The sequence below is a fragment of the Drosophila grimshawi genome, unplaced genomic scaffold (assembly GCF_018153295.1).
Source record: "Drosophila grimshawi isolate 15287-2541.00 unplaced genomic scaffold, ASM1815329v1 contig_848, whole genome shotgun sequence".
Lineage (NCBI taxonomy): Eukaryota > Metazoa > Arthropoda > Insecta > Diptera > Drosophilidae > Drosophila > Drosophila grimshawi.
The window spans coordinates 21,860,077-21,879,446 of NW_025063692.1; the positions used below are offsets into that span (position 1 = coordinate 21,860,077).

Sequence of the window (19,370 nt, forward strand, 5' to 3'; positions counted from 1 at the left end):
ATATTTGTTTTATTATAATCTCATTTGAACGATCTACAGTTACCGAATCTCGATAAGAATCGATTCCGAAAACAATTTTTATTTGAAAGAATTAATATTGCTCAGCTGTTAAAAATGTCATTTTAGAAATACGGAACCAAATCGAATATTCACATACAATTTAGAATCTTCGACAATTGTAAAAATCGAGGTTATTTCAGCTTGACAATATTCAATTATAAATGAAGGGATTCATGTAATTTCACATGCCCGTAATTGTGAGTAATTTGGTACTCCAAAAATGGAGCTACCTTTATCAGCTGCCAAGCTTGGGGGCATCTTCCGGCTTAAATATATGTGGAGAGCCTCTTTGCTGGATATCAACTCGCCAATAATACCTGATGACCCAATAACTAGGGTGATCCATCAATAGCATATAAGCAGATCATCCTCTGCCAGAGCTGGTTCCATTCCTGTTGTCAAACACTACGGAGGGGATCATCAGTCTCATCGATCGGCTTACATTTCTAGTGCACAACTTATTTTAGAACGCCTTGAGCCAAATGAGTGGCAATTTGTAGTCTCTTCTGTCCACCGTTGAGAAACCCTTCAGCAAATATGCATCTATGCAACATACAGGAGGATGATCTAGACAGCTACGCTTATTACGTCAACCAAGACGGAAACACTTTGTCAAACAAAGACACACACACATTTCTCATTGTTAATAAGCATACTCAATACAACGTGTAATACACACAACATAAACTAAAACCCAAAACAAAAAAAGCAATAAATACACACAAGAGGCCAAAGATCTAGATAAACTATTCCAAATTACTTTCATAGTCACAGTGAAACGTTCTTCAAACCACAAGCTGCAGCTTAGACACAAATCAGAGTCAGTCAAGAATCGGAACAGGAATTGGAACAGGAATCTGAATCGGAATCGGAATCGGAAGAGGCACTGAGGCATCGAGAGTGCAAGGTATACAGGTAGATCTATAGAGGACAGAGGCCTGCTAGCAAAATGCATATTGAAATACAAGTGGCGTTGAACTTTGTCATTTCGTATCTATACAACAAATTGCCACGTCGACGAGTCAATATCTTTGGGGAAGAATTGGAAAAAGCGTTGCGTGACAAATTCCAAGGACACTGGTATCCGGAGAAACCCTTCAAGGTATTTAAGGCTCTTGCAAACATATTTATATCAATATGTGATCATATATATATGATCTTACTTTAAAGGGCTCGGCATATCGTTGTCTCAAAACCGGTGATCCTATTGACTCGGTGCTAGGACGTGCAGCTCGTGAAAGTGGTGTACCAATAACTGATATCCTTGAGAACCTACCCAATGAGCTATCCGTCTGGGTGGACCCCGGTGAGGTGTCGTACCGCATCGGCGAGAAAGGGGCAGTTAAGGTAAGCCCACAGATATGTATATATATATGTATATGTATATGTATATGTATATATATACGATATGATATATGATTTATATAGAAGCTATATTAATCGCAGATACTCTATACGGAGAACAATGAGAACCATGAGGATAGCCACTCGGCGGATCGAGAGGTTACGAAGACGTTCAATCCGGAGGCACAATGCTTTCGTCCCATCGACGTGGTCAACACGACCATGAACAACTTGAGCTTAAGTCCAAAGGCATTGCCACTACCGTTGCCATTGCCGCCGTCGGGCTCCTCACCACACTCGGTCGCTTCTAGCTCCCCGCCATGTAAGGGCAGCCCGAATCCCAATGGCTGTGTCTCCAGCGGTGCCAGTCTCTCTGGCAGCAACACTGTGACTGCCACCGCTACTGCCGCCGCCTTTGTGCAGCGTGCCGCTCAGGCGCCGCTAACATTTACAACGGCCACCTTTGCCCAGACAAAGTTCGGCAGCACCAAACTCAAGACTAGTTCCAAGCGTACCAACAGGTGAGCATCCCCATCCAGCATAAGTCCAGCATAAATGCTCAACTCTTGCAACTCTTGCCACTTCCAGCAGCTCGTATCGCATGTCGCCCACTGAATTCTCAAACTATATCAAGCAACGTGCCATGCAACAGCAGCTGCATCATGGCCACAGCGTTGGTGGCTCATCGGCGGCGGCCTTTGGAGCATTGGACGCCGTATCCCCGGCACGTTCGCTCTCACCCAATCCGCTGGCATTGGGTAACAATAAGACCGCCCCGACTGCTGAACCCTTCTATTACGCCAATATACCAATGGGCCTCTATCCCCAGTACAACGGGCAGCGCACTCTCTTCGAGCCACACTATAACACGGATGCGGCCAACATTAGCGTCTGTTTCGGCAGTGCGACAACAGCCGTCTCCACTAGCAGCAACAGCTACAGTACTTATCTCGATCCCTGCTACTTTTCCAACGGTCATCTTAACACGAATGTGAATGCTAATGCCAATGCCACTGCAACTGGAGCTGCAGCTGCAGCTGGAGCTGAAGCTGGAGCTGTTGTCGATCAGCAGCAGTTGGAGCAGGCCAACAGCAGCGAGACCTGCTCTGTATTGGACACAGATCAGAGTAGTATAGCTGGCGCCGCAGTCGAGGAGGTGGGTAATGCAGCTATTGTCGATTCATCAATCGACAACTGCCCCATTACCCCGCCAACTGACGTCATTATGGCCAGCCCAAACACAGTCAATACATGTGGGTCAGCTGCTGCGTCCGGATCTATCAAGCAAGATCCCTCCGCTTCTGTTGTTGCCAACAGCTCGTTTAAATAAATTTCAAACACAACGATTGGATAATAAATTATAATTTAATAGCAAACTTTTGAGTCGACCACAAACAATATTTTGTATTTTAAATTGTCTGATTGCCAAAGGTCCGATCAAGAAGAGAAAAGGAAAACACCGCCGAATGCGGCTGAACATTAATTTATTATTAAGCATTGGCTTTATTTATTTGTTTGCGATATGTGTGTTTTTTACTATTTCACTATTTTCTATATATGCATGTATATCTACTTTTATATGAACATTTGTAATTTTTATGAAATCAAATAAAGTAAAAACAATTTTATACTTTTGATACGAACTTACTTGAAATAACTTGTGCCATAAGTTTACCTTCATTAAAAACTGTATATATTTATATACATATTAAAATATATAAATATGCATTTAATTTATAGCTAATACCACTAAGCAGATAATACATTATGTCTGCTTTGTGCCATATAGGAATATCCTCTAGGGCGCTGCTAAATTGCATTATTCCTTTGGCTGTAGCATGAATCCATTTCCGGGCCTGAATCTAAGATAAAGCCTCACTTTCTGTTTCTGGCTGAGTTGTTGTTAATTGCGATTTGCTTGGCACTATCTTCAGAGTTCGCATAGACAAGAAGTTATTCATTAAATACTCAATAATAATGTCATTCCCTTTTGCCTTTTTCCAATCTCTGTTATTATTTCTGGTTCTTTTTTATAAATAACGTTTAATAATTATTTTTCTTCTTAAAGTGCCCCAATGCAAAACTTCCAGATTGAGTATTTATCTCCATCAAATGTTTTTCCTTCACCATTTTATTTCTGACGTCTGATTTTATGCTGGGTACACACACTCGCACACAAATAGATACACTTCTTCGCCGCAACTCCATTCTCCCTGTCTCTCTCTTTTTGATTTTACTCGCAGCTTCTTCTTTGTGCCCTGTGCAACTTCGCCGCTTAATTTGAATATGCAGTGGCTGCATTATGCCTAATCCAGTTGATGACTGGGATTCCCCTGCAAGTGAGTCCCTAGAGTTTATCCAGTTGTTAATCAATGCATACCAATTCAGTGCTCACGCCTACGCATCTTCTCCATAACTTTGGAGCTATGGAAATTTGATGTTGTTTTGTAAAAGTGCAAAATAAGTTGCTGTGAAAAAAAATAAATGTTATGTATAAAAACATTTTACGATATTTATTATTAAATCATATTAATAATGGTACCATTTTATTTACGCGAAGACGCTGCAGGTACATTAATTGGCTAACGCTTACTCATCTTGCTCAGATAGATATAGTATTGATAAATATGTGATTATTACTTTTGAAAATATACTAAAAAACTAATTTGTCTCTTTTTTCTTTCTTTTTTTTAAAAAACGTACCGTTTACAAATTTCAAAATGTAAAGTGGACAGAAAATAGTTGAACTGTGTTATTTGTCTTAATAAAAATCATTTGGTTTTATAATTATATATTCATTGTAACTTTTTAGATATGAAATATATAATACATTATTCTAACGTAAATTGTGTTATGACAGCTTGTTGACAGGTAACACCAGTAAAAGAAAGTAAAATGTTCCGACATTTATACCGATATGGAGTAATTCGATTCCGTAAACACCTGGTACGAATTTTCTGCAAATAATCAAAAACGAGAAATTGAAACTTCAGTTCACATTGATGGTATATATAAAACTAGATATTACCCGGATTGATTGGCCCAAGTTTTTAATGAAATATGCCAATTGGTGCAATGTGTTTCATGCAGATGCAGTTTTGGCTAGCAACCAAACTGATCAGGATCTTGGGAAAAAATCGACGCAACATTTTAATAATTTAAAGATACTATCTACATAAATTCCGTTGACATTGCTCGCAGACTATCTAACCACCATTATCATACTTTCCGGTAGCGGATATCCACAGACCCCCACACAGAATACCTTCTCTGCAGGAAGGCAACGGACCACACAAGTCGAAATCACTCTAGCCAAGATGTAATAAGAGCAATGGTAGAAGTAAACGGGTGATTCAATGAGTACCAGTGAGATTAGACAAGGAGATAAACTGCGCCTGTAGGACTCCACTTAGTCTAGGTAGTCTAGCAACTGTTACTGGGGGACTGGGCTCTTTTTATCGACTCCTTGGAGTAGTTTAAAAAACGGAGGATACCTGGACAAAACTACCAAATACAAGCTCGGTCTCAGACAAAATGTTTAAAACCTTACATTAGGTGAGCTAGTGACATTGAAAAATAATAAAGTTCGACTAGTTCGGGTTTTTAATTTAATTTAATTTTTGTAAGCATACCTGTTGAATACGTGGTCGACTTTGGTAGGTTCACTACATCACGGCGAAAAGTCGAAAGATTTTGTGTAAACCTAATAGTGCAAAGAAAATATAGAAAAACAAAATTAATAAATGTTTGCGCAATTTTCAGTGTAACGAGAAATTGAAACGGTTTCGTTTATTTACACAACTCCAGCTTAAATTATTCATATAGTTTGGTCTCTGGTATGCCCACAAAAAAACAGTTTTTCATTCTTGTTCGTATTGGCTTCTTTGAATACTGCCCCACCTGCGTAGCAGGTCTTGAAAGCAAGACCGAATGCGCCGCACTTTATACTGATTGAAAATTGAATACACATTTAGCCCTAGAATACATGTAATTAAATGAAGTTCAAGTATCAATGAGACACGCGAATCTTTTTGATTGCTTTGCAAACCTATTACTTTTAAATAATAGTTGAAGTTGAAATTAAGATTCTGTGGTAGCCAATAGAATAAGTCACGCTGGCATACTGACGAACAGACGGACGAATTGGTACTGATCAAGAATATATTTTTATATTAAAAATGTGTTTAGTTGAGGGATCAAATTTAATACTCTCTGCAATTGTATAAAAAGTATGGTATTAGATTGATTTGTGTAAGCAATTTGTAGTGTGTAAGACGTATTTAAATTATTAAAAGTCATATGTACAATACTTTATCCTTACTTTTCCTTATTTTTACTGGATACATTCCGTTCTATTCCTAGCATCAGATCTTCGAACCACTGAGCCATTGTCTGCTGTTTTTCAACTGGTTGTCCACGAATAATGCTTTCTTTTAGTGATCTATATGTAAAGAATTTTACACATGAGTTTATATATTTTAAAACATAGAATATCTTTACCGATAATAGTCTTCATAGAGAAGTATAAGTACCAATAACGGACGGGACATGGACCATTGGTTCCGACAGTCCTCAGCAAGTACATTATTTAACAAAGAGGACATCATGTTCTGTAGCAGTTCGGAATTCAATTCCACTACCTATAAACAGAAAATATAATAAACGATTTCAGACAAAATATATTGAGAATTCTTGATTTTTTTTTTTATTAAATGTATGTTTTAATTTTAATGAAAGTTTAGTTTTTCACCTAATAAAATATAGTCTGGTGGATACCCTGCCCAGCAATATGTTAAATTATTACATTATACTGATTATCGCCTTTTTTATGCCGATTTCCTTGAAGGGCAGATTAACAATTTTGTTTCACACATTTCTCAATTTGATAACAGGGAGTATCACTTGAAATAACTTTGATTTTAATTGCTTTTTATATAGACGTGAAACTTTGTAATGCTAGAGGGGTAGAGGCACATATAATTTAAAAACAAACCTTCAGAAATTGTGAATTCTCTCGTGTCAAACTTCTCAGCTTCTTATTAGGGAATGTTGAAACTGTTACGAAGAAAGAGACTTATAAAAAATATTAAAAGACAATATGTGTTCACGTATACCTTTTAATTGAAGCTGCTTAAAGATGTATGAGACAATACTATCCAATATCGTGCAACAGCTGATGTAAATTGCCGAATCTGTAATTTAAATAAATTAAGCTCGGCATATATTTGATGAATCAATTATAAATACCTAGTGCGGCAAGGCCCTTTGTCAGACTTTCCAAAATGTAGACAAACGCTCGTGGCTCTAAAGCGACAAGGTATGTAACATGATCTTGAGATAGACAGTTTAATAAATTGTAATAAGCCGAGGCCAATTTTGGGTATTCCTGTTTATTTTGTATGTTTAAAAGATTAATTTTTGTTTTTGTTTCGTGTTTATTTTTTTACTTGTCAAACTTACCAATAAATCACTTTGTCGTATAGAAAGAATAAGTTTGGCCATGATGTCAAGAACGTTGTGTAATGTATCATCACCGTATAGTTTAAAGACCCCACAGTTGACATAGTTTCCACCAAGTGCATTTTTCAATATCAGAAAGCAAATGGATATTCCCTTTAATTTCATTGGATATAGTTGATCATCCGATACCTCTAGATGCAGAATACGATTGCCATAAATGCAAATCAGTTTTGATGCCTCGCGAAACAACAAAATACCCATTGGACTAGACACGTTGCCAGCTAAACGCTGTGTACGGCAATGCACTAACTCAGCAAACAGCTTTAGCACGGGCGTAGTAATGGCAGGTTCGTGAGCCCACAGTTCTACCGCACGAAGCAGTATGGGTAAATAATCAGTGTAGTAACTGTAATCAATAACAAATTATTATTACAGTAAAACAACATTCAAATGCTCTAGTTTCATACGTACAGCCATTCGAAAAGCATAGTATACTGAAGACGAGCGTTAAGGGGTAATGCCAGCCCACGCAAGTCTCGAGCTAAGCCAATAATCGTCTTCTTCACTTCGTCATTAGGAAAACACTTTGTGTCCATTAGCACATTTCCAAGTGATTCAAACTGATCTATGGAATATCCAAAATTTGAATACAACTTTGATACATTTTTTTTTGTTTTTTGTAAGCTAACTTACTTGTTAGTGGTGTCAAAAAATTGTAGAAACGCTCTTCATCCTCTCCCAAATCAAACATTAATAAGCGACTAAGCGAAGTGTAAAACATGGTGCGACAACGCATTTCGTTTAGAGATGAGCTTGTGCCAAGAAAAGGAAAATGTTCGCTTGTGTGATGTGTTAACATGAACTGAACTTCCTCTAAGCGTGCCAATTTCCGCACTGAATTGAAGTGGACAGAGAGGTCGGATAGTAACATTAAAGTTTTTGTAATTATTTGCTCAGAACGGCCCCAGAACTTAAGGTTGGTTATACTGCAAATATAAGAAGACGTCACTCAGTCGAAACCATACAATGTATGACAATACTTACATTTTACGATTAATGAAACTTAGCAGCATTTGCTCATCATTTAGACCAAAAACTTCACTAAGGCGCTTATAGACAGTTGCCTTTTGTGCCTGGTCACTGCTATGCATCTTTCGAACCTGATCTAAAAAGCTCAAAATGGCCAATTCCAGCTTCTCACAACCGGTCTGAGGTAGGCGTGAATCGGTTAAACTCATCAGTTGCAGTACACGAATTACAAGTTCTGCATCCATATTGTCATGTTCGTCGCTGGTTGTTACAGAAAGTCGACCCACAATCGCCGATCCAATCATGTAAACCAACCAAGTCAATTGCAGCTCATGGACAGTTACATCTATTGGGTTTGCGTTGAGTGTCTGTACGAGGTTTTCGTACTCACGCGCCTTTTGATCAAAATGCTGCACCAGAAGGTTGCAAGTTTTGTTGTACTCGCAACGCTCGATTACAGATAGCTGTTCAAGTTGCTGCTGAACCATACAAAGATCATCTAATGGATCCTCCATATTATCACGAACAATTAAAGGCACTGCATCCAAGCGGGATTCGATATACGCCTTTATCACTTCAGGTGTATATGTGCCAAGTAAATGCGGATCCGGTGATTTAACATATGGTACTGAAGCAACCATACGCTGCCAAAGGGTAAGTAAATAATGCACACTATTTGGAGCAAAGAGCCACATCTGCAAAAATATCACTTTCATTTTTTTTTTTTTTAATAATACATAAGCAATACCATACTCACATGTAACGATTGCACAGTAAACTTTGCTATTAGTTCAATGGCTTCAGGGTAACAGGGAACGGCTATGAGTTCGCCCAGTTGATAATTGGACTTCAGGCGCGCTAGCAAACGACAGAACTCATGGTAATTATCTGGATCGCTAAGACCCTAAGTCAAATAAAATTTGTATTATGTCAGTGGTGTTCAAATGTAGCAGTTACTTACATGCAAGTTGGTGAGTATGTTTTTCACACCTTCCACTAAGTTGGTCAGGAACTTTGTTCGCTCAGAGTTACTGAACAGTGATCGACGCACAGATGTCATTTGTACTAAGCACGACAATGAGTAACTCGCCAATCCATTCGGCAGAATTTGATATAAATCGAAAAATAATTTCAATGTGTTTGAGTCAAGAAATGCAGGACGCCAAGCTGTTGGTATCTGTATGTATAATGTATGTGGAGTTGTTATCGTTTCTTAATTTCATATTTAATTAAGACTAGCGTACCTGAACATTATTCATATCATCGGCCGACTCATCTGTTGAGCTGCCAATAAAGTCAAAGCTTAGACAGTTCTTCGTTAGCCGCAAGACTTGGGATATTAACCTGTCTCAGAAATACAAAATATATTCAATTTACAATAATAATCAACTTACTATGTGGTGTAGATTAAACTTTATATGAAACACGATTGACTTGCACATTAAGCCCCAAAACTCTTAATATAAGTATTTAATTCTCAAATGTCGACCCATTAAGTAAACCATATAAATATATATATATATATAAACTGCCATGCTTTGAACGGGACACGAAATGTTCAATGATTTAATAACTATTACCCTAAGAAAAATCAATCAAAGTCGCTATGTACATAACCTTATAACTCTGTATATTATTATATATTCATTTAAAATTATTAATTGAAGTCAACGGATTTCGATTCTCTCAATACCATTGGGGCGTCAAACCGACTAAAAACTGGCTGCATAAACAATTGAACGCAAGTAATTTTGTGGCTTGCTTTTGTTTTTTTATGATGCTTTAGTTTAGATAAACCTGATGAGAAATCGTTTTCCGACACGAAAAATGCCCAATTGCACACTACTCTAGTGATAAAATACTGGATTCAAAAGCAATACTTAACTTAAAGTTATCTTCTTCTCAATATAATTGATAATGGGGATTATTAATTACCAAAAGAAAATGAGTCTGGGTGCCAAAAACACAGCCTGAAGCAAATAACCATTTCATTATTTGTAGTGCTTTTTTACGGTTTGTTTCAAACAACAGTAGTTAGAAAGAGTACGCAAAAAATAATTTACAAAATCCGTTGACAAATTAATAATCAATTTTTGTAATTGATTTCGATTGATTCTTTATATCCTTGTAGAGGGTTTTCGGAAATACCTATTTAACAAGAGTGCTCCAGCTGAGGAAGGTCGACGAAGAAGTACCCTGGACCCAAGTCGGTCTATCATAAGTTGGTGTGAAATATTTATATATATAACAATATAAAATTGTATTATAAATATTGTGCAAGTGACGCAAGGAAGCACTCCATTCAGCGAATCTTATCCAGAGCGACCCCCACACTTGCTTATCTATAAACAAAAGACAGTTCATGGACACTCCAGTGAAGATTCCCTAGTTCTCCTCCCTGACACTAATTTCCCGGTATGCATCTACAAACCATCAGAATAACGTTTTCGAAGAGAGCATCTCCCTTAAATCTACTCTCTGTAAATATATCATAAAATGGGCCATAAACAGTTTTAAGCGGTTTAAGTCAGTCCAGCCCAACTACAACAGTTCAACAGCTGTTAACCAGCCGGTAAATCTTCAAAGACGTTCTAAATTAAATCCCCATTGGCTTCAGTCAACAATCAGTTTTATTCCCAAAGCTGGTAAGCCATCCTACACAAAGATTTCTCTCAGTCTATATACTTCTTTGCTTGCAAAGGGCATCTTTTAAGCAAACACCCCCGACCTCAAGCTCATTTCTGGGCCCAAACAATCAAAGGAGCAGATCCACTGATATAGTCATTCAATCCATAGTCGAACTCTCTATTTTGCAATAAAAACTAGACATTGAACAAGGAAACTTTAAACACCCCTAAAGAGTCTATAATGGGAGACTGTGTATGAGTATCATTCACATTTACATATATAGTAGTGCTTTGGTAAAGATTTAAAACTAGTATGCGTTAATAAAGATCAACTCACGCTTGTTGCGACTCGTCCAAAAAGTTCAAGTTCTTTGCATTGTCGCGCGCATTTATCAAAAGAGAGCAAGATAGTAAAAAAGTATCATACAGCTGCTGATCTCGGTAAGATGTAGCTATTTTTCGGTTTTTTGAAAACGATAAATGTGCATCTAATTCCACGATTGAATTCATTTCTGACACCAACTGTGAGAGGATTTGTACGCCAATAGTGCAATGCTCAACGGATCCCTAAGAAGGAAAAATATTGATAAATATCATTAAGCATTTTGGCTTAGCACTTGCATTGCTTACCTGTAAGAATTTTTTGACATCCTCAAGTAAGTTCTGAAAGACAAGTTCGCCCTTGTATGAATCAAACCAACCGTATTTTGTGATTTTAGCAAGAAGCGTAACAAGTGCCTGCACTACGAAGTGCTGCAAATTAAGCATGGTTGCCAAGTAATTAAGAGCATAGCTGCGAATATCAATGCGCTGCCCAAGAGTTATCCCCTGTATCAGCTTTGTGAGGGTAGATGCGGCAAGTAGCTGGGCGTAGCTTGAATCAGCTCGGTCCAGCAGTAACTGACACTTGGGAAGGGCGTCCTGGCTATTGACAAATGTGATAAGTCTCTTTTCCGCATCCGCACGGACGCTTGCATCTGTTGCTTCATACAACTGCTTGCACAGAATTTCCAGTTGTTGGATTTCCTATATAAAACCGCATAGAAATATATGTGTAAAAATGCATACAAATAATTGTACGTGGAAATACATTTTCACATGCATGCAAAATAACAAATAAACAAATATGCATTTGCAAGTATGGACATATGTATGTATGCAAACATGGTGAAATAGATTTGCCAGTTATCATGTTAAAAGCGAGACGGGATACTTGGAAAATAGTCAAAGCAATAGTATGTGAGTATTTACCATGGCACTTTATTTGCCCTATCGTTTGATTTCCGGTACAAAATAAATTTCTTTACTTGGTATTTGTTGCGCTCTAGCGCCCGAGCTCAAAGAGCCGAGTATTTAGCGAGCTACGGCAAGTGTAATGGAATAAATACAAATACCGAAATAGTAGAAATACATATGCAATCGAAAACTACACTAAGCCATAACAAAGCTATTTAGACTGAGATGATTTGTGTTGATTTATGTTATCGGCATATCGTTATCGCATCGCACCGATTTAATTCAAACTGACAATAGCCGTTCTCCCTCTTTTAACTGCTTTCACAGATGCGACATTTTACCAATTATTAACCAAAAGTCGATGAATTTTCTATTAATTTTATTCTGTTCTGTATTTCACATGCATATTCTGTTCTCATGCATGTATTTTTATAAACAATATATATTCGCTTTTGTTCTAGCAATATATCGTTTAGCCGCGATGCACTGAGGAACGATTGTAATGTATGGAACACTTCAGAAGGCAGTTTTATTTTATGTTATGTGAATTCAAGCAGTGGCATTATCATGATGACGTTCCCTTTAGTTTTGCTCTGCCGAAAATGCAGCATATTTTTTGCATCACCAGGAGACGTTTGAAAATGATTTTGTTGCACTCAGTAAATTTATTTTATTCCGGTCCACCACTAAAAGTTTGACTTTCAGTGCAGCACTGTACACAGGATTCGAAGACAATTGGTGTACAAATATTATGCGCTAATCACACAGATTCACTTCTCGGGGAACTTATCGGAATTTTCCAAAGATGTGAAACTCTGCTTATATCGGCAACATTACCATCAGGTGCATCTGTTAGTTGGTAGTTGGCAACTGTGTGCATAGAGCAAAGAACAATTCTCACAGCCAGACGAGTTGTGGAAAGACCATTGGGCTACTTCTCAATTCAAATAAATAATAATTCATATATTTTAAGAAATTCATTCTTCGGTTTTATTAAATATATTAAACGAATACATTTTACATAACAACTTAAGCCGTTTTGGTTTCAAACGTCTCCTTGTTGCCTCAAATACTGTTAATTTAAAATACAAGTAATTAAATAAAATAGTCTTGAAAGTAATATTTTATTTTATTAATCTTGATTGTCGGGCATTTTCTAATTGTAATTTAAATTCTTTGTGTACGCTTTCGCAGTGAATGCCAAATATTTTTGCTGTTCAAGTGGAAAATACTGACAATATTGTGGGTGCAACAAAATGATTAAAGAACATCCCCTACTCATGCATTTATGATGCTGAATTTTCGGCACAGCATAACTGGAGCATCATTAAAATTGATGATTGATGCTTGATATCATTTTGTGTGGATCCAGCATTATATTTTGACGGTTGCCGTAATAAAAAAAATCTAAAAGAATCGGTTACAATAATTAAACGATTTAAGGCGAAAACAAGTGAAACACATGGAATTCTTCAATGATATGAAATGCTGTTAACCACAAGCAATATCAGGAATTTTATGGAAACGTGCTGAACCAAAATGCTGGTTACCATCTCAACTTTGTGCACACAGCAATAATCGATAATATCTGCTCATTTTTGAAGTCGGAGTGTTGTTTTTAGATATACGTATGTATGTACCCGCCGGTTATCCGAAGTTCATTTTTCGTAAGAGATGTTTTACGTTAGCCTACGATTTATAATAGTGTTACGTTTAAATAACAAATAAGTTTAATAAGTATCATCAATATGTGTTGCTGCAGGCTTGTATTCAAATAAAATATATGCATGTAAATATATATGTACATCCCTTTTTGTATGTGCATTTATAAATGTATGTATGTACATACATAGTATATACATTAGATGTGTTCGATCATACGTACATGTGAGGCAGACATACGTTAGAAAATCGGAAAGGAAAAATAACCGACAAAAACCATCGAAAATCGACAATAAATATATGCACATATTTACGGTATATAAATACATGCAAATTACATATGTACATATACTTGTGTTATATGTATACATATTAATAAATTTGAGATATAATAAACCATAACACGTGTGCACACATAACTTCTGGAACGCAACCTAAAAATGCGGAGAGCATTATATTGATTATTTTATTTAACGCTGATCGGGTGTCCTCTACAGTCCCTTTCGCCAAAATAATTATTTAAATGCATATTTTGATCTGCAGTTGCGTGCGCTAGCTGGAATCTATATAAAAAAAGTTAGCTACATATGTGTGTGTATATATGCCGAAAAAATGTCGCTACATGTTGCATTTTGATGCATTCTAAATACAAAATCAGTAGCAGAAGTTGTGGATTTTACAAATACTTAAATTCCGTTTTGAGAGCTCCAAGATGTATTACAATACAAGAAAGAACGGCTATTCCAACCATGTCAAAGAAACATTCCCATTATCCAACATCTAAATTTTTGTTATGTTCTTATGTTTTTGTACGTTTCAAAATAAATGGTATTTAATATTCAATAATCAATATTATACATTGGTGTAGGCGACGGCTTGTTAGTAATGCTGATCAAGAAAATATTTGTAAAAAAATGTATTCTAAATCAACTCTTTTTTTTTAAATATACTTTTGGTTTTGAGAAATACTCGTCCGCATGGACATCATTGAAATTTGAAATTTCAATAGGCTACAATAGGTAGACTGGAATACCAGTATATATATAATGTTAGCTGATATTTCGCTTGTCAGGTTTACACTTTTTACTGCTAAACTTCAAAGGTAGATTAGTAAAAACGTCGAGTCACGTCCCATACACAAATCTCTTTTGTTCAATGGCAACGTTTTCACATTTATGTTTTGTTTTGTTTTTTGTTTTTTCAATTTCTAAATTTGTTTTCAGTAAAACCAGTCAAGACCTTTTGCAAATATGTATATATTATATGCATGAAAAAAGTCTTAAGCATTTCTTTTCCTGACAAACAAAGTGGTTGCGTGGATGAAATATGGATTTACTGTGTACGGAGAGCATAGCTACGCATCCCAAACACTTGTTAATTAGATATAAAAAGGAAACGCCGATTACAAATCCGTACTACATAGGAAGTACCTTACCCTGCTCGCCATCACCCTCGTCAACGGCAGCAAATATTAGAGGCGGCAGCCGTGAGATACTATGCTCTGTAACCGGGCCTATTGTTTGCAAAATGAATAAAGTGGTGTATGTATTTACCTCAGTTGCATCGCCGGTTGGTGCAACAAAATCGACAAAACATATACAGCAGAGCCAGCCAGTCAACTATCAATCACCACAACAGCACTGTAGACACACTTTCAACCTGACTCCTTGCGCACCAGCAGCGTCAAATCCAACAGAAGGGGCAACCACAGCCGATAAACATTTTGAGTATGGAAATGCACATATGGTCGTAACAGATCCCATTTTCAAATCGGATCGCTGTTTAGAAAACGCGTTAAAATCGGAAGAAAAGCATCAGCACATTATCGAAACATATTTCAAAACTGTACAGAAGGATATTACCCCGCCAATGCGCAAAATTGTTGCGGAATGGATGATGGAGGTGAGTAAAAAATGGTTCTCATCTGAGTTCCGTATACTTATTTATCGCCCAATATTCAAAAAAAAAACATCTGGCTTGACATTTACTGTGGCCAAGAAAATAATCTCAAGGAAGACGCAATATTTCGGCTCAATTAGAGCACCTTATTCAAATAATATGTTGGTCGTCCGAAACTGCCATAGTGGATGTTTTGGAAAACTGTCCCTCAAATTAACAATTTGCACATTTTGCATGAAATGGTTTTTGATTGGCAATAATTACATATTGTTCTATTATCTGTATCGTTTAAGGTGTGTGCTGAAGAGAAATGTCAAGAGGAAGTCGTCTTGTTAGCACTAAACTATATGGATCGGTTCCTGTCAACGAAATCTGTGCGAAAAACTCACCTACAAATATTAGCCGCCGCCTGCTTATTACTTGCTTCCAAGCTACGTGAGCCCAGCTGTCGCGCGCTATCGGCAGAGCTTCTGGTCTTATACACGGATAACAGCATTTATAAAGATGATTTAATAGTAAGTAATCTCAGAATTTTTGCAAAAAAATTCAAATAAGTTTTTCTTTGTAATTAAGGTGTTATATTATAGTAGCAATTCAATTTATAGTAGCAACAATAAATTAAATTTTACGACGTCTCCACTTTTCGATTTGCATTATTTGTAAATTTTTAGATTTAAATATGTTAACACCATCTTTTCGCTTTCAGAAATGGGAGCTTTATGTGTTGAGCCGTCTAGGATGGGATCTTTCATCGGTGACGCCATTAGATTTCCTGGAGCTTTTGATTATACGTCTGCCTATCAGCTGCAAACACTTTTCCGACTTGAACATCGATAAAGTGCGCCAGCATGCTCAAGCATTCATATCTTTAGCGGCAAAAGGTAAGGATAAGTACACATCATTAATTCGTCTATCTCAGAGAAGAAAAACAAAAAGTGCTCAGAACAGCCTAATACTCCTTCAATGTAGTTTGTCACATAAACATTAAAAAGTCATAGTTGAAGTTGAAGTTTTTGTTTTGTATTTAAATGTATTATTATTTATTTATTTATTAATTTAACTTCCAGGTTTGATAAATAATTTTTAAGCTAAATTACGTGTAAGAGTCTTTAAAGAGACGAACAAAATAGCTGGTCACGTCCACTTTTAAGACTAGTCACCTGTAGCGATTTTATAAAACAGTCCGATTTGGTCGGAGGCTGAATATCATTTTAGTTGTGTTATGGGCTCGAGCACATTGCAGCGGAAATTGTACATTTGTGGTTTGTCATCTTCATCATTACAAACCTTATAATTGTAGCTTAAGTATAAAGTATTTTTCATATTTATATTGTGTATTGTATGTATATCTTTAATAACCAATTCTTAAACATACTTTGCAGAACATAGGTTTTCTAAGTATACATCGAGCACTATTGCGGCATCGAGCATTGCCGCATCAATAAGTGGACTTAATTGGCATTTGGGTACCGGACATAATATACACTTTCTTTTGAGCCTTCTTACGGATCTAACAAGCGTGGGGCAGGTTTGGTTAACGTTTAGCGAGACAGCTATTCAATGTTGTAATTCACACTATTTCTTTAACGATAGGATCAACTGCAGCAGTGCATGATATTAATGGAAGCTATATTTGAAGAGCACAGTCGCAAGCTACAACCGAGAGAGAAATCGGAATTATTAAATGGATATTATAATCGTCGATACTAGCATGAACTAGCATGTATCACCAACGCCATCACCTATTGTGTCCGCTATGCCCAACCTCTCTCAGACGTGCAAAATGCAGGCACAATCGCAAAAGGAGTTACATGAAATAAAGTCTCTTAAATTATGGCAACGTCTGGAAAATGCGCAACACCCCCAATATTTAAGATATGTTTTTCTATACTCTGGCCTGTCATGGAATTCCGCCGACTGGACCAGCTTCAACTCGTAACTGCTTATTAGCTCTTAAGATAAAGAACACCGCCAAAATATACTAAATACACTAGTATGGCAACAGAAGTCTTATTAAGTTATTGTTTTAGTCGCATTTTCATGGAACTCATTTGTCTAAAATTATTATTTGTTATTCTATGAGTTCGTTTAATTTTATAATTTGGCTAACGAAACGGCGCATATTTTTTAATCATATTACGTATTCTAGCATTATTTTTATTTTGTACATACATATGTAAACATAAATCAGCAAAAAAATCGTATGCAATGAAATACATAGGAAACTTTAAGCCGAAAAATGTGAATTAAACAGATAGTAGTAGGAGCTTATCAATGCTCTATTCCCACCCAGTGTAATTACAGCTAAAAACTGATACGAAGCAGCTTTCTCAATTATGCCGTTAATGATTCCCAAACTCCTCGGACTTTAATACCAAGACAGATATCTTTCATTGCGATTAGCAGGCGGCAATGTTTCTAATTGATATTTGAAGGAGGACATCAGTAATCCATGAATCGGAGAGACATTGGGCGCACATTGAATTTATGAAAAATAAAAAACAAGAAAATACACTGATTCACCTTATGAACAGAATATAAAAAGGGTAAAACCAGAAAAAAAGAGACTGATTGTAAAGCGAAAGAAATCATTTATATATCTACTTTACAATATATTGAATGCAGTAAAATATGATTATCAGCTTACATATGTATATATATATATAAATATATATATAGCCAGTAAATTTGTAGTACCTTAATAAATATATCTACCACACGTAGCATTGCCGAACTATTATTAAAGCTATTTTCATTTTGTGGAGGCATTAAAAAATAGATGTGGCTCCTTGAAAGCCTTGGACAAAGGAAGCGAGAGAAGCAAGTAAGAATGTTTTACCCAAAAAAGCTCGACTAAAAGTTTCGCACACCCAAATGTAAGCCGTTATGCAAGTACTACAATTATTGCTGGTCGTCGCAGGCACTAAAGTATTTTTGTTTCCAAAATCTCTAGTTCCTATAGTCTGTATGCGTGCATTGAGTGGGACCCTTCCAATAAAAGCATGACCCTTTGGAACTTACTACATGGGGACACAGTTAAGACAATTTGGTGTGTATGTTTTGCTATACATTTTAATAAATAGTCGAATAATTATATATATTTACGCAATTCTAGATAAGATTACATTTTACATATCTAAAACAAATTTTAATACAATTACGAGTATATGTAACATTATTTTATGCAGTCAAACAACTTGATATCTATATGCATATGGGGAAGCTAGAGAAATTAGAGGTATTCGAGAAGCTCGACCGTACATTGACTTACATCGTTTACTTACATCAACGTATAGTCGAACTTCTCTAAATCAAGCTTCCCTTGTCGAATTCCCATTAACACCAACTAAATGAAGTTGCAATCGAACTTATTGTAAATAACTTTGTCTTCGTAACTTACATAAGTTAAACTTCTCCATAGGTCGAATAGAAGTTTGATTCATTCAATATCCAAAATCTGAATCCAACAAATGTGGTGCCTGCAGAAGAAGGGCAGCCACATCCGCATTTTACAATGACAGTTTAAAAGTAAAAAGCGATAACTCTGCCGTCGTTGCGGCGTTTAATGGGATCGGTCATGTCTTTACTTGTATACATTTTGTGACAAAAAAATATATATTTTCTTTAATTCAAAGCCCCTATCTAAAGGACACTGAATTGTCAAATAGTAATCCGATTCCAATTCGTCGATGGAGAAATAACTAATTTTAAATTTAGATATATCGATTTAGTTTAGTTGTTTTATTATAATTTGCATATTGGAATTTGTTTCGAAAAAAAACTGCTGCTTAGAATGCGGTTACTGAGCGTATATATTTGCTATATTAATTGCGCTAATATCAAACATGTTGTTTTAATGGGTTAATTAAACTAGCATAAGCAATTTTGATCTTTTTCCTATACTTGGTATAGCTCCAGAGAAACTAATATTTTACCGCCTATATTTAGTTGTATTTTTTACACCCTGAAACCATTAAAAATGGGAAAAAGGGTCAAATAATTATTTTCTTAAACCGAAACTTTGTCAACAGCCAGCCGCTCAAAGTTCCATAT

At 36.3% G+C, this 19,370-nt stretch overlaps 3 protein-coding genes across 6 annotated transcripts; 2 read left to right on the forward strand and 1 right to left on the reverse strand.

Moving 5' to 3' along the window:
• Window positions 1-620: 620 nt before the first annotated feature.
• On the forward strand, window positions 621-2,778 carry LOC6564740 (protein Tob1). 2 transcript variants are annotated; one of them, XM_032738517.2, is made up of 4 exons: window positions 621-1,162; window positions 1,231-1,407; window positions 1,507-1,925; window positions 1,996-2,778. In XM_032738517.2, the coding sequence occupies exons 1-4, from the start codon at window positions 1,010-1,012 to the stop codon at window positions 2,732-2,734; spliced, it is 1,488 nt and encodes a 495-aa protein (XP_032594408.1). In that variant the 5' UTR covers window positions 621-1,009; the 3' UTR covers window positions 2,735-2,778. The 2 variants fall into 2 exon arrangements, with proteins under 2 accessions (XP_032594408.1, XP_001991241.1); XM_001991205.2 differs by having other exon boundaries at window positions 1,993-2,777.
• Window positions 2,779-3,894: 1,116 nt separating this feature from the next.
• Window positions 3,895-11,988, reverse strand: LOC6564739 (ran-binding protein 16). Of its 2 annotated transcripts, XR_004365251.2 has the most exons (18): window positions 11,772-11,931; window positions 11,151-11,546; window positions 10,858-11,087; window positions 9,138-9,237; window positions 8,855-9,070; window positions 8,651-8,797; window positions 7,909-8,588; window positions 7,558-7,850; window positions 7,336-7,489; window positions 6,865-7,270; window positions 6,652-6,790; window positions 6,519-6,596; window positions 6,398-6,459; window positions 5,905-6,044; window positions 5,726-5,845; window positions 5,037-5,107; window positions 4,433-4,529; window positions 4,302-4,361 (listed from the first exon to the last, which is right to left on the reverse strand). XR_004365251.2 is itself a non-coding variant. In XM_032738092.1 (17 exons), exons 1-17 carry the CDS (start codon window positions 11,772-11,774, stop codon window positions 4,312-4,314), a joined length of 3,285 nt encoding a protein of 1,094 aa, XP_032593983.1. In that variant the 5' UTR covers window positions 11,775-11,988; the 3' UTR covers window positions 3,895-4,311. The 2 variants fall into 2 exon arrangements, 1 of the variants encoding a protein (XP_032593983.1); XM_032738092.1 differs by lacking the exon at window positions 4,433-4,529 and having other exon boundaries at window positions 3,895-4,361; window positions 11,772-11,988.
• Window positions 11,989-13,406: 1,418 nt separating this feature from the next.
• LOC6564908 (G1/S-specific cyclin-D2) lies at window positions 13,407-17,548 on the forward strand. 2 transcript variants are annotated; one of them, XM_032737951.1, is made up of 6 exons: window positions 13,407-13,545; window positions 14,642-15,320; window positions 15,611-15,832; window positions 16,024-16,198; window positions 16,700-16,845; window positions 16,911-17,548. In XM_032737951.1, exons 2-6 carry the CDS (start codon window positions 14,745-14,747, stop codon window positions 17,025-17,027), a joined length of 1,236 nt encoding a protein of 411 aa, XP_032593842.1. In that variant the 5' UTR covers window positions 13,407-13,545; window positions 14,642-14,744; the 3' UTR covers window positions 17,028-17,548. The 2 variants fall into 2 exon arrangements, with proteins under 2 accessions (XP_032593842.1, XP_001991239.2); XM_001991203.2 differs by lacking the exon at window positions 13,407-13,545 and adding an exon at window positions 13,616-13,733.
• The last annotated feature ends 1,822 nt before the right edge of the window (window positions 17,549-19,370 follow it).

Coding starts and splice junctions, on each gene's coding strand:
- LOC6564740 (XM_001991205.2), top strand. CDS start 1,010: ATGCATATTGAAATACAAGTGGCGTTGAACTTTGTCATTTCGTATCTA. Junction 1,408..1,506: donor GCGAGAAAGGGGCAGTTAAG/GTAAGCCCACAG, acceptor TATTAATCGCAG/ATACTCTATACGGAGAACAA. Junction 1,926..1,992: donor AGTTCCAAGCGTACCAACAG/GTGAGCATCCCC, acceptor TGCCACTTCCAG/CAGCTCGTATCGCATGTCGC.
- LOC6564739 (XM_032738092.1), bottom strand. Junction 7,851..7,908: donor AGTTTCATTAATCGTAAAAT/GTAAGTATTGTC, acceptor TTATATTTGCAG/TATAACCAACCTTAAGTTCT. Junction 6,460..6,518: donor TAAGCAGCTTCAATTAAAAG/GTATACGTGAAC, acceptor TCTTCGTAACAG/TTTCAACATTCCCTAATAAG.
- LOC6564908 (XM_032737951.1), top strand. CDS start 14,745: ATGGATTTACTGTGTACGGAGAGCATAGCTACGCATCCCAAACACTTG. Junction 16,199..16,699: donor CATATCTTTAGCGGCAAAAG/GTAAGGATAAGT, acceptor CATACTTTGCAG/AACATAGGTTTTCTAAGTAT. Junction 16,846..16,910: donor ATCTAACAAGCGTGGGGCAG/GTTTGGTTAACG, acceptor CTTTAACGATAG/GATCAACTGCAGCAGTGCAT.